Source organism: Anomalospiza imberbis, chromosome 20 (assembly GCF_031753505.1).
Source record: "Anomalospiza imberbis isolate Cuckoo-Finch-1a 21T00152 chromosome 20, ASM3175350v1, whole genome shotgun sequence".
NCBI lineage: Eukaryota > Metazoa > Chordata > Aves > Passeriformes > Viduidae > Anomalospiza > Anomalospiza imberbis.
Genome location: NC_089700.1, coordinates 2,997,243 through 3,011,232, shown reverse-complemented (window position 1 = coordinate 3,011,232; position 13,990 = coordinate 2,997,243). Strand labels below are relative to the sequence as shown.

The 13,990-nt window shown below is 53.3% G+C and overlaps 1 protein-coding gene across 1 annotated transcript; it reads left to right on the top strand.

Moving 5' to 3' along the window:
* Window positions 1–3,749: 3,749 nt before the first annotated feature.
* NCF1 (neutrophil cytosolic factor 1) lies at window positions 3,750–12,381 on the top strand. The gene is made up of 11 exons (XM_068210129.1): window positions 3,750–3,903; window positions 4,354–4,434; window positions 4,749–4,824; window positions 6,062–6,227; window positions 6,360–6,415; window positions 6,720–6,842; window positions 7,222–7,329; window positions 8,159–8,276; window positions 8,898–9,005; window positions 10,553–10,695; window positions 11,915–12,381. Exons 1-11 carry the CDS (start codon window positions 3,832–3,834, stop codon window positions 12,031–12,033), a joined length of 1,170 nt encoding a protein of 389 aa, XP_068066230.1. The 5' UTR covers window positions 3,750–3,831; the 3' UTR covers window positions 12,034–12,381.
* Window positions 12,382–13,990: the final 1,609 nt, after the last annotated feature.

Sequence of the window (13,990 nt, the reverse complement as noted above, 5' to 3'; positions counted from 1 at the left end):
ATGCCCCGTGGATCCCCACAGGCTGTGGGTGGATCTCTGCATTCCCTGTGGATCCATGGGCTGTGGGTGGATCTCTGCATTCCCCATGGATCCCCACGGGCTGTGGGTGGATCTCTGCATGCCCCATGGATCCCCATGGGCTGTGGGTGGATCTCTGCATTCCCTGTGAATCCCCAGGGGCTGTGAGTGGACCTCTGCACCCTCCATGGATCCCCAGGGGCTGTGGGTGGATCTCTGCATTCCCTGTGGATCCATGGGCTGTGGGTGGATCTCTGCATGCCCCATGGATCCCCAGGGGCTGTGGGTGGATCTCTGCATCCCCCGTGGATCCACGGGCTGTGGGTGGATCTCTGCATGCCCCGTGGATCCCCACAGGCTGTGGGTGGATCTCTGCATTCCCCATAGATTCCCAGGGGCTGTGGGTGGATCTCTGCATTCCCTGTGGATCCATGGGCTGTGGGTGGATCTCTGCATTCCCCATGGATCCCCACGGGCTGTGGGTGGATCTCTGCATGCCCCATGGATCCCCAGGGGCTGTGGGTGGATCTCTGCATTCCCAGTGGATCCCCAGGGGCTGTGGGTGGATCTCTGCACCCTCCATGGATCCCCAGGGGCTGTGGGTGGATCTCTGCATTCCCCATGGATCCCCACAGGCTGTGGGTGGATCTCTGCATGCCCCATGGATCCCCACAGGCTGTGGGTGGATCTCTGCATGCCCCATGGATCCCCATGGGGTGTGGGTGGATCTCTGCATCCCCCGTGGATCCCCAGGGGCTGTGGGTGGATCTCTGCATGCCCCATGGATCCCCACAGGCTGTGGGTGGAGCTCTGCATTCCCCATGGATCCCCAGGGGCTGTGTGTGGATCTCTGCATCCCCCGTGGATCCATGGGCTGTGGGTGGATCTCTGCATCCCCTGTGGATCCATGGGCTGTGGGTGGATCTCTGCATCCCCCGTGGATCCATGGGCTGTGGGTGGATCTCTGCATCCCCCGTGGATCCCCAGGGGCTGCAGGGGCTCAGCTGCTCCACCATGGTCTCACCACAGCTGCAGGGGAATCTCGGCTCTGGCACCTAGAGCACCTCCTGCCCCTCCTTCCCCACTGACCCTGGTGTCTCCAGGTTGTTTCCCTCACATGTCCTCTGCTTCTCTGGCTAGGAAAAACTGTGCATGCCCCATTTTTTTTAAATTTTCTTCTTAAATATGTTATCACAGAGGTGTTACCATCCTCTCTAATTGTCCCAGGCTTGGCCAGCAGCATGTCCATCTTCAGAGCCATCAGGGATTGGCTCTGCTGGGCATCTGGCAGCTTCGAGCAGCTTCTCACAGAAGGCACCTCAGCAGCCCCCCTGCTACCAAAAACCAGACTCTGCAAAACCAACAGAACTTGGCTTGTTCACATGGGATGTTCCTCTTCTGAGAATTTTCTTCTAAAATCTTGCTTCTTGACCCATATTGGCTGTGAGATATTTGATGGAACACTCAGTAATGTATCACACAGAGTTACAGGTGGTGTTTCACTGTGAACTAATCCTTCATGGACAGCACATCTAAAAACCTCTCATTTCTCACATCACAAGATGAGGAATGAGGAAACGGGAAGAAACATGTGAATTAAGTGGTTTCCAGAAATGTACTGTCTGTAATACAGTTTTAAATTTAGTACAAACAATTGTAATTATGAAATTAGCTGTTCTGACAAAGTTTGTGGAGTTCTGCATAAGCAGCAGTTATCTGGTGACTAACAGAGCAGAATCCAAACAGCCCTGGATGGATCTTTTTTAATATCTGCGATTGTGTAATATGCAAGGGACTTCCCTTGCATATCAGGAAGTCCCCCTGTTAAAATAATAAGAAACCAAATGTAAATGACCATTTACTATTGCACAGCTGCAAGTACCACACCCGAGTTCCAGGGGAGGGCTATGGTTAGTATTTGATGTTTTTAATGCAGCCAGAGCAAGCTTTGGTCTTTACATCTGTCTTTACATGGACAGATGTGCTGTCCATGAAGGATTAGTTCACAGTGAAACATCACCTGTAACTCTGTGTGATACATTACTGAGTGTTCCATCAAATATCTCACAGCCAATATGGGTCAAGAAGCAAGATTTTAGAAGAAAATTCTCAGAAGAGGAACATCCCATCTGAACAAGCCAAGTTCTGTTGGTTTTGCAGAGTCTGGTTTTTGGTGGCAGGGGGGCTGCTGAGGTGCCTTCTGTGAGAAGCTGCTCGAAGCTGCCAGATGCCCAGCAGAGCCAATCCCTGATGGCTCTGAAGATGGACATGCTGCTGGCCAAGCCTGGGACAATTAGAGAGGATGGTAACACCTCTGTGATAACATATTTAAGAAGAAAATTTAAAAAAAATGGGGCATGCACAGTTTTTCCTAGCCAGAGAAGCAGAGGACATGTGAGGGAAACAACCTGGAGACACCAGGGTCAGTGGGGAAGGAGGGGCAGGAGGTGCTCTAGGTGCCAGAGCCGAGATTCCCCTGCAGCTGTGGTGAGACCATGGTGGAGCAGCTGAGCCCCTGCAGCCCCTGGGGATCCACGGGGCTAACAAGGGCATTGGGCTGATCCTGTGCCAGGGTTTGCTGCTGCTGGTCATGGGGAGAGCCCCTGTCAGCTCTGGTGTGGTCTGGGGCCAGGGGTGCTGCCTCTGCCTGAGGCATCTCTGCTCCTGGCTGAGTGTGGGGCTGGGTTTGCTCTAACGCCCAGCTCAGGGGAACGAGCTGGGGGCACTGCCTGCACTGGGGCACAGCTTTCCAGAGGGAATGGAGCTGAGTGTTCACAGCTGGCTGCAGCTGGGCTCCTCCAAGGATCCTGTGGAGAGCAGGGCCTGGCTCTGTCAGGTGACTGCCCACCTCTGGTGCCCATTGTAACTGAGGGTGGGGACAGAAGCGCTCCTGGGTACACCTTTGCTTGCAAGCAGTGTGGAATTGATCCCTGCAGCTCTCACATCCCTTCAGGTCTCTGCTCAGGGCTGAGGATGGGGAAGGAGGAGGGCATGAATGCAGCGGGTGCCCTGGCATTTCAGAACGGCTTAGCAGAGAACTCTCCTGCTCTTACACAGGGCTCTGTCTCCAGCCCACTCCGCCGTTTCCCTGTGCCCGGGGTGCCCTCCCATTCAGCCCTGTGCCCAGGTAAGGTGGTGAGCAGGGCTGGGACTGGCTTAGGTCCTCGGGGGCTCCTCAAAGAAGCCTTTTGGAGGCAGATTTCGAAGACGCTGCAAGTGGCTGAAAGGAAATGGTGAGGCAAGGCGAGGGGCTCTTGCACACTGAGCCCCCGGCTGCCCCTCCTGGCTGTGCTGTGGCCCAGGTTCCCCACCTGCCGCTCCCACACACACAGACGGGACTGCCGCGCCTGGGCTCGGGGAGTGCATTGCAGGCTTCACTCAGCGCTCCAGCTCTGACAGAGGGTGGAGGCGCCTCTGGCTGTATATCCGAGGCAGCTGTCCTTGTCCCTCTGCTGCAGTACCCTGTGCCGTCACGGGGCAGCATCAGCTCAGAGGAGTCCTTTGGATATCAGGGCAGCCAGCCTGGCGCTCACCCTTCACCACCCTCTGATTCCAGAGGTCCCTCCAGGCTATCCCCGAGGCCTCCCAGCTCAGCTCCTCCGCAGCGCTGGAGCCACCGGAGGGGCTGGGCTGGGAAACACCGGCTCAGTACAAACCACAGCGAGTAAACAATTACGGGAGCGATTGCAGCGGCAGTTCCGCTTCCCCAGGGCTTTAAGACCAAGCAGAGCTGAGCGAGGGCAGAGGGGAGGGGAGGGCGCCCAGGCAGGCAGGAGCAGGGTCCGGACTAGAGCACTGCGGGCAGTAGCAGCAATGGGGGACGCCTTCATCCGGCACATCGAACTGCTGGGCTACGAGAAAAGGTTTTTCCCCAGCCAGCACTATGTGAGTACTCAGCAGCGTTCTGGCATGTGAGGACTGGCCAGGGTAAAAACCCTGGCCGACAGATTTCCTGAGGGAGTTGTGTCTGAGAGCCTAAACCTTTTAAGGGGGTCATGGCTGATAACATGAGCTGCAGGCAGCCAGAGACTAAACTGTCCTGAACACACAAGACTTCGGGCATCTCCTTTGCAAGCCATTGGCTACTTTGCAGTCTTGGAAAGGGTTTTTTCCTCTTTGTTTCTCACCCATGCATGTTTCTGTCCCCTCTCCATCCATTCCAACCCCCCTAGTGCCCAGTTTATTTGCTGGCAAGGCAGAGCTACTTGCATTGGGGTGGTGGAAGGAAAACATTCAATTTTATCTGAAACTGGACCTTCCACAGGGCTCCCCGGGCACACTGGGGAGTGGTGTCCCACTTGTCTGCAAAACTGCAGACTCTGCTTTGCTCCTCAGGTCTACATGTTCCTGGTGAAGTGGAATGACCTCTCCGAAAAGGTCGTCTATCGCCGCTTTACTGAGATATATGAGTTCCACGTGAGTCCTCCCAGGACACATGGGCTTGGGGTGGGGAAAAAGGAGGATGAATGCCATCTGAAACTGCCTCAAAGGAAACCTAGTTCAAAAGAGGCTCCTGAGTCCAGTTCTTCTCTCTTTTTGCCCCTTGAAGGTGGGAGCCATTGGCTCTGTGTCCCTGGGCACAGAGTGCCGAGGTGTGGGATCCAGCCAAGACATGCTGGGGGCAGCAGGGCGAGCACCAGGAAAGGAGTCAAGCTAGGGGCAGAGGAGTGGGTGTCACAGCGTGTTCCCCTGGTGCTGTCCTCACTGTTGTGCCTGGCTCTGCTCTGCAGAAAGTCCTGAAGGAGATGTTCCCCATTGAATCCGGGGACATCAACATCGAGAACCGGATCATCCCGCACTTGCCAGGTGAGGGTCAAGCACCGTGGCTGGGGGGTGAATAGAAATTGCAGCTAGCTGGGAAATTCCCTGGTGGGTTGAGCTGTGCTGGCTGCCTCCCAGACAGGTGGGTGGTGCAGTATTTCCTGTACACGAGGCTTGAAATCAAAACCCCAGAAAGATCTGGGCAGTGGCAGTGGTTCTTCCCAACACTCAGCAGCCCTGCAGACCCCGTCATTCCTCTCTAAAGGCACCCCAGAGGCACATCCAGAAGAATCAGCTGTGACCCCTATGACCCCTGGCTGGTGCAAAGTGTCTGGCTTTGGGGAGGCTGAACTGAGTGGAACTGATCTGAGCCCTCTGTTGGTGACACCACCACTGGGGTTGGCTTAATGCCCTTATGGCAACACAGATATTTTGTAAGAGGAAACAATGCAACATGTCTTCAATGACAGAGGATGAACTCCTGATCCAAACAGCTGATGCTTTCTCTCCAGGCGAGGTGCATGTCAGGAAACTTCCCCATTTTATTCACTTTCCTGCTTTAAAGGAAGCAGAAGGGAGTCTGAAAAAGAGCTGCAGATGTGGTCGACATCTCTGGCGGAGGAGTAACCTGCACTATGCAGCAGTGTGGGTGCCAGTCTTGGGGGGGCTCCACTGCAGCTGGGCTAACACCAACCACCGTGCTGGGCCTCTTCCATCACTCTGCCCCCCACCATGCTGGGGCTGTTCAAAGCATCCTTATTCCATTTGGGGAACTGAGAGCACTGGGACCAGACAGGTGTCAGACTGCTGGGGGGACATGGGGTGCCACTGACCACACAAAAGCACCTCCCATCATGTGGTTCAACACTGCTCAGGGTCAGGATTGCCAGCAGTGTTTTAGAGCTCTGGAGTCAAGAACACCATAACCAGTGGGATGGGAGGATAAACATATCTCCTCTGACTGCAGGCTGGTCCCCTGAGCCCCTCTTGGTGCCCTGGTGCATCTGCTGTATTAGTGGCCCAACAGTTGGGCTTAGTCTGAACACACATGTAGGAGTTACGCTAAAACTGAAATAGGGTGAAATAGGATCATTTCTGGGCTTGCAAGAGCTGTGTTCCCACAAAGCTTCACCTTATTGGCACAATGCAACCGTGCAGCACCTCGGGGCCAGACCCACTTGTTTGCACAGCAAAATTAATGATTCAGAGCAGTGTGCTTGGGAAAGTATTAAAAACAAGGTGTTCTGTCTGCTTTTTCTGAGCCCCTTCTCCTCTCCCCCAGCCCCAAAGTGGTTTGATGGGCAGCGCTCAACTGAGAACAGGCAGGGCACACTGGCTGAGTACTGCTACACACTGGTCAACCTACCCCACAAGATCTCTCGGTGCCTGCATGTGGTCAACTTCTTCAAGGTCCGTCATGATGACATGAACCCTGTCACAGACAGCCAGTGAGTCCAGCTGCTTGCTCTTTTGAGGGAAATCCTGCATTCCTGGCCTTGGATGCTGGCAGTAGCCTGCAGGGAGGGTGCTGCTGGATAGGGCTGGTTGGCATTGAGCTGCCTTTGCTCTGACCTGTCTAGGATCAAGAAGCCTGAGGTCTTCCTCTTGACAAAGGATTCCAAGAAAAGCCCCACTGGTAAGAGGTCTCAGAGGGCTGCCAGTGGCTGCCTCAACAGCAGCGAAGCCTGCTGGGGAGAGAGGTTGTCATTCCATGGCAGATACCCTCATTAAGAACATGGTTGCTATGCCAGAGCTGCAGCTATGGAGAAGCCAAATCCTCAGGTGGAATGAGTCATTGTCTTAAAATCCAACTGGTTTGGGGCTGAAAGAGGCTGGGAGGGCACTTTGGCCTGTCCTGGGGCTGCTTTTGGCTGGCCTGGAATAGAGTGTTTCTGGTTTGGGGGCTGGAGGAGGGAACATCTGTCACTTCTCTCATGCAGACATCACGGGCCCCATTGTCCTGCAAACATACCGAGCCATCGCTGACTATGAGAAGAGCTCCACATCTGAGATGGCTCTCAAAGCTGGGGACATGGTGGATGTCGTGGAGAAGAGCGAGAACGGTATGTGTCCATCCCCCTGAGAGCCCCTGAGGGCCAGCCCACTCCCTGCCACAACTTCAGCAGGAATGAGTGCTGCCCTTGCATCTTGTGTCCAAACACAGCATGTGAGCTAGTTATGGCAGTGAAGGCTGAGGGTGAGGGGCAGTTCTAGCAAACGGAGCAACATCCTGGCCATGCCTCAGCCTGTGAGGCTTCCTGCCCAGCAGGAGCAGGATGAACTGGTCAAGTTCTCTGGTTGCATCATGTCAACAGAGATTGGCCCCGGCACTGTCCCTTTGGTCCAGGACACAGAGATGCCTGCACCTGCCCTGGCCAGGACAGACCTGGTGCCACTCCCCACAACACTCTCCGCTCTTGCCCATGGTTGCTTTCTTTGCAGGCTGGTGGTTTTGTCAATTGAAGAATAAGCGAGGCTGGGTACCTGCTGCCTATCTGGAGCCAATGGATGGTCCTGATGAGTCTGAAGAGCAGGAGCCTAACTATGCAGGTAAAATGCTGGGGTGACCATAGTGTGTGTGTGTGTGTCAGAGCACAGGCTGCTGCAGCTCTCCACTGTGATGGCTCACTGCAAAGCTGGGCAATTCAGACTGAGCAGGATCACTGGGCAGAGAGATGCTGCTGTAGGAACTGCCAGGAGGGATAAATCTCATGGCTTGGTGCCTCAGTGTCAACCTTGGGAGCTTCCCATGACCTGCAACTCAGCATTAGATTTGTGTTTTGGCTGGTCTTTACCCAGTGGCTGTGCTGAGGTGGCTGGGTGAAGGCTGAGGTGCTGGGTTAGCAGAACAGCATGGTGCAGCATCCAAATCCAAACTGGACACAGGCATTCACAGTGCTTCATCTCTGTGCTGTCCTTATCAGGGCCTGGCCCTGGCTCCCTGCCCTCTGCATTGCCCTGCCATGACAACAGGGCTTTATCATGTGGAACAGAGGAAGGATCCTGCAGACTTGTGCCAATTGCTCAACAGGCTTCAGCTTTGTGGGTTTCACAACACTGGAAAAGGCTCTATTAGCACAACACTTCCTTCTGCCTTATTTCACCTCCTGAATTCTGACCACACTTTCGAGCAGAGATAGGTGTGCTTCCTCTGCTTGCACCCAAAAGTTTTCTTCTGGAGTGATGGTGAAGGGGCTAGGATGAGCCATGAGCAATGACAAGACTGGGGGAAGCCTGAATCCAAACCTGAAGCACCCTGAGTCTTGCTTAAAATGTAGGGTGCCTCCTAATGCTCTGGTGCCTCCTCAGTGGCTGGGGAGGTAGAGCCCCCATCCCTGAGGTGTCAGCACATGATCCACCATCCCCATTTCATGTGTAGGTGAAGCATACGTGGTCCAGAAAAGCTACACTGCTGTGGAAGAGGATGAGCTGACCCTCAAGGAGGGTGATACCATTGAAGTCATCCACAAGCTCCTTGATGGCTGGTGGGTCATCAGGTGAGAGATGCCATGAACAGGTCAGGCGAGCAGCACCCAGGAAGAGGAAAGGGAGCATCCATGGTGCTCCACATCAGGGCTCTGAAAGCCATGGCATGGCATCTTTGGTACCACTGCCCAGCACTTCCTTTTGCAGGGCTGCTTCTCAGAGTCTGTTCTTTGCCAAATATTAAACATTTCAGCTGGAAATTCCTCTCCTGAGGGCTTCAGAAATATCCAAGCAGGAGGCAGATGGAAAGAAAACATGTATCTCTTATTTTGACTCTAATTGTTCTGGCATATTTTGCTTTGCAAAACCTCAAGTTTCATCCCAGCTGCAAGGAACATGAGAGGTAACCCACATGGCACCAGCAGGGGACTGGCCTGAACTATGACTATGGAATGTCTTGAGTTGGAAGAGTTCAAGGCTAGGTTGGATGGGGCTTGGAATAACCTACTCTAGGGGAAGGTGTCCCTGCCTGTGGCAGGGGGTTGGAATGAGGTCCTTTTTAAGGTTCCTTCTAACCAATCCATTCTGGGACTCTGTGACCACCCACAAGAATGATCAAATCTCTCTCCTGGACTGAGGAGGTGGTTGCAGAGCCACGACTGTAAGTGATGTTGCTTTGTGTTGCACTGCAGGAAGGATGAAACCACAGGTTATTACCCCTCCATGTACCTGCAGAAAGCCGGGGAGGTGAACACCTCTGTGAAGAGTGAGCTGAGGAACCGGGGTGCTCCTCCACGGAGGTAGGAGAAGCTCTGTGTAGAGAACAGAAGAACATCTCCCTCTTCCTTGAGGGAGATGGAATTAAACCAGACAGAGTGTTGTGGTGTCACCTGCTTGCCCTGTCAGTGAGGAACTGCCTGGAGAAATGTAAGCAGGGCACAGACAGACCAGGGCTGTCCTCCCACCAGCTCTGTGCTCCCCAACTACCACAAGCACCCCAGCATTGCTGATGCAGGGCTCCAAGATCCTTGCTCCAACAGGTCCACACGTCAGGTGTATTTCTCCTTGTCCTTCTGCAAAGTTTCTTTTCTGGGCTGATTTTGTTTAATTTTCAAATTGGCCATTTTCTTGCTTCCTAAGTGTGTGCACTGATTCTTTCGGAGGCAAGGAGACATTTGACTAAATGGAGTTGGCCAAGTGGCCTAATCTAGTGGGAGGATTTGAGCTAATGCAAGGGATTTTATTTTGATTAAAAAGATAAAAAGCAATAATAATTCATGAATTCCAGTGCGAAGAGAATGGCTAAAAATGGCAGAATTTGCTGCTATCTCTTTTTTCTGCAAGATGACACATTAGGCCTGCTATAAAATCTCTCCAAATCCAATTTTGCTGGAGCATGGATTGAGTGTGAAACAGTGTAAAATGGTCCAGATCTACTTATTTGAACACGGTGATGTTTGCTGGTAGCCTTGGGGGAGATGAGGTGGCCTGTTCCAAGGACAGTGGCTTGTGCCCCTGCCATTGTGACTGCTGCCTCCATGGCACTGGCAGCCAGGCCAAGCCCTGTTGCAAATGTGGTGATCTGTTATGGGCAAGAGCTTTGCTATGACATGGGGTATGTGCTCAGACCAGGAAGGGGCTGAAGGCAGACAAGCACATTTCTTTGAGAAGAGCAGGAGGATGATGCCATGGGGAACATCAGGAACTCCCTCACTGCTGCCATGGTACTGAAGACAAAGCAGGGGCCTCTGTCTGCCTGCCCAGGGACAGTCCCCGGTGCTGGGAGTTCCCCTGCAGCAGCCCCAAGCTGCTCAGCTCTTCACTTCTCTCAGTAGTTTCTCTCCTGTGGGTTGAACACCGCACATCCGGGTGCACACTGACACATTCCCCATACTCCATTCCCCTGTATCTGACCCTTGAGCCTTGGGGAGCCATGCCAAGCCCCACACCAGGGACCTCAATTTTGTGGCTTGGATAGGTGCTGTATGCTCATTCATCAAAGAGCTACAGATCACTTCTGGGGCTTTCTTGGATAAACCTCATGCCCATCTCATCCTTCCAGCTTTACACCCAATCTTCCTCACCAATCCCTATCATTACTTTCCAGACTTGTGCTCAGGGTTCACCCTTCAGTGTTTGCTTGCAAAGCACCATGCAGCTGCCTCTGAACACATCGTAGATTGTGTCTCACCGATGGCTGCCCTCACTGGCTGGCATCCACCAGTCAAAACCCAAAAGCAGAAATTGGGGTTTGGGTGAAGCAGAGGAGGAAGTGTGGGGAAAGGAGGTGTGTGGTGTGAGAGCTGCCAGCATGAAAACTGAAAGTTTTGTTTCTCACTCCTTGCAGATCCACCATCCGAAATGTGAAGAGCATCCACAAGCAGGGCCGGAAGCAAATCAGCCAGGAGACCTACAGGAGGAACAGCAAGAAGTACATCCAGAACCAGCGGAAAATGCGGGGAAATTCCCAGAACAAGGCCAATGTCATCAGTAAGTCTCAATGGAACTGGAATCCTGCAGGCGTGACCCATGCCCACCACCAGTGCTGGCAGCTGGAGCAGGATGGCACACTGAGGTCACACCATGCCCATCTGTCCTTTTCCCATTGGGAAAGTCTGTGCAGGGAGGTGTTTCTTTCAATGAGTTTTCTTACCCCTGGCTGTAGGTCAGACAGACCAGAATATGGTCCTAGAAGGAGGTCAGCCCACATTTGGGACCTGTGCTTTCCTCTGTGCACCTAACCTCCCCCATGCTGCCATTACCTTTGCAATTGCCATGTATGTTAGCTGTCAGCAGAGCCCCCAGAAGGAAGTGTTACATGAAGAATCATAGAATTATAGAATTCAGTTTTGGTAGGAAGGGACCGTAAAGACCAATTCATTCAAAGCTTCCACTTGATCAGATTGCTCCAAGCCTCATCCAACCTAGCCTTGAACACCTCCAGGCACAGGGCAGCCACAGTTTCTTTGGGCAACCTGTGCCCCACTACCTTCACAGAAAAGAATTTTTTCCTAATATTTAATCTAACCCTGGCCTCTGACAGTGTGAAGCCACTCCCCCTTGTCCTACCATTTCAGGCCCTTGTAAAAAGTGTCTCTTCATGAAGGAGAGAGGTAGTCATTGAGGTATACTGTCGCCCCGATTTCTTAGGATTTTCTAAAGCCTTCTGAGTTTACATTCTTGTAGAGAACTTTCTCATGCAACTTTCTGTAAACAAGCTATTGTTTTGCATTCTTTCATAGAGGCGGAGAAATTTGATAGACTGGTAGTTTGTCCAGTGTCGTTGGAGAGGTGGCACGTTCACCTTCCAATCCACTGGCACCTTTTGAGAACTATAAATGATTGGAGTCAGAAGAAATAAATTAGTCTCTTCACAGTGACCAAAGCTGTGGTGCGTCGTTTTTCCTTATGTCCTCTGGTGACAGTATACCCTTTATATCTGCTAGACCCCATGCAGTACCTTCCCAGAGCTAAAAAGATGGGCAGACCTCATGCAGACCTAAAGACAGGCTTTCCCTGAGCACAGTTCCCAGTGGGCACTGGTGGGCACGTCCTGACACCGTGACCTACAGGAAGACCACTACATGCAGCAGGAACAGGAGGAGAGGCAGGACCTTTGGTGGCCGTGATGTAGGAAGCTGCTGAATGTTCATGAGGGTGGTGTGTGGTGAAGAGCTCTGACCCATCTGTACATCTTTTTTACTTGCAGTTGAGAAAAATGAGCCAGAGGACAACAAGCCCAAGGCTCAACCTGCTGTTCCTCCCCGTCCCAGCAAAGACCTCATCCTGAACCGCTGCACTGAGAGCACACGGAGGAAGATCCTGTGAGGATCCTGTGAGCCCCTACACCAGCTACCCAAAGCTTCACCTCCTCCAGCTCCTGTGCAGCTAGGGCTTGGAGCTGAACCAGGGATCCAGGGATCCAGGTGGTTCTGGTAGCCAGCACAGGCCAGGAAGGCTGCGGCCATACCAGCCCAGCCCAGTGCCCATCCTCATCCTCCATCACAGCCAGCCCAAGGTGTCCTGATTGCACTTTGAGGAGGGACCAGCCCTGCTCTACCAGCTCCTTATAAGCACCAAGTCCTCATCTCTAGATGCCATTCTAGTACCTCTTTGTATTTTGAATTATTTTTGTGGTTTTCATCAATAAAGGAGAGACACTTGATAGACCCTGAGGAGCAGTGTGGGCATGGTGGCAGGAAAGGTGTTCCTCCAGGTGGATATTGAGCAAGGGACTCTTGCAAAAGATGCTGTCAGTGAGGAAATTTAGTTGGGGGATGAAAGGATAGCAGCTTCCTCCTGGAAGGTGGCTGCTTGGCTCCCTCGAGAGGAAAGCGAGGGCTCGGTGTTGAGGCAGGGCTGCCTCACACACAGAGTGTGGTGGGACAGCTGCACTTGGTTCCTGCCACAGCCAGCCCTGCCATCGCTGTGCCAGGCAGGGCTGGCTTTGGGTGTGATCTCGGTTTGGGTTTGGGATGGGGCTGGGTTGGCATGTAGGTTTGGGCCTGGGTTTCAGTTTTGATCTTTGGACCTGGGTCTAAGTCCACACTGGGGTCTAGGGGTGTGTTTAGATTCAGGTCTAGGTCAGGGTGTAGGTTTAGGTGTGTTATAAATGAGGTCCCTATATGTCCAATTTAATAAACCACAAGATGTAAAATTTAGCAGCAATTTTAATTGAGGTATAAAATAATAATACCATCAAATATAATTCAGTAGTTACAAAAAAAAATTTGGCAGTGGTTCGGATAAAGCATAAGCAAAACTGACCGGGGTACGGAGAGGGCTTCCCACCCTGCCTCACGTACAACAGGCAAAGAATCCAAGCACAACTTTTATACTGTATGCTGGTACATATTCATTAATAGTTGCTGTAAATCTCCTCCCATTTTTGGTTCTTGAAATCTGTGTCACTATTCTACACAGTGCATGCTCCCATTGTTGCTACGGGGTCTTCTGGACTCTTTGGGGGTATTCTTGGAGGAAGGCTGAAGGTCTTCCTCACATGTCCTCTGGATAACCTGGCAGGTGGCACATGCACATTGAGCTTGGTGTCATATAAGTAAGCATTATCTTCCAATTAAACCTTATTTATTTCATAGATAAGGCCACCATTTTAGACTCCCTGTCTGGAATGGTCCCAACTTTATTCATAATCAAGGTCGATCCTACTCTGGGAGTTGCCTTAACCTCAGCTGATGCCAATTTTGGTTTGGGAGCCAGTTCCCGACTTCCTCCATTCCCAAGGCCGAATCCAACTCCCGCATCCTGCTTCCCCACATGTATTCTTGAAGAAACCCATATACTTTTCTAATTATTCTCCCAATTTATTGATATAATCACAACTCATTCCGCACGAGTCGCACCCGATTACCACAGGTGCGAGTTTGCGCCGGGCTGTGCCTCACGCTCGGGCCGGGGGCGGACGCTCCCCTCACAGCGTGGGGGGGTGCGGTCTCTTTAAGGGACGCGCGAGCGGCCGCGCGCATGCGCGGGGGCGGTGACGGTGACGCCGCGCGGGCCCGCGTGTGAGCGCGGCCGAGATGGCGGCGGCCTGAGGGCGGCCATGGCGGGGCCGGCGCGGCGCCTGCTCTGCCGGGGCTTGTGCCCGGCGGCGGGGCCGGCGCGGCGCCTGCTCTGCCGGGGCTTGTGCCCGGCGGCGGGGCCGGCGCGGCGCCTGCTCTGCCGGGGCTTGTGCCCGGCGGCGGGGCCGGCGCGGCGCCTGCTCTGCCGGGGCTTGTGCCCGGCGGCGGGGCCGGCGCGGCGCCTGCTCTGCCGGGGCTTGTGC

What these genes read in the sequence shown, in the direction of transcription:
- NCF1 (XM_068210129.1), top strand. Translation starts at nt 3,832, where the DNA reads ATGGGGGACGCCTTCATCCGGCACATCGAACTGCTGGGCTACGAGAAA. An exon ending in TTCCAAGAAAAGCCCCACTG is followed by an intron (nt 6,416 to 6,719) that starts GTAAGAGGTCTC and finishes TCTCTCATGCAG; the next exon opens with ACATCACGGGCCCCATTGTC. An exon ending in GATGGCTGGTGGGTCATCAG is followed by an intron (nt 8,277 to 8,897) that starts GTGAGAGATGCC and finishes GTTGCACTGCAG; the next exon opens with GAAGGATGAAACCACAGGTT.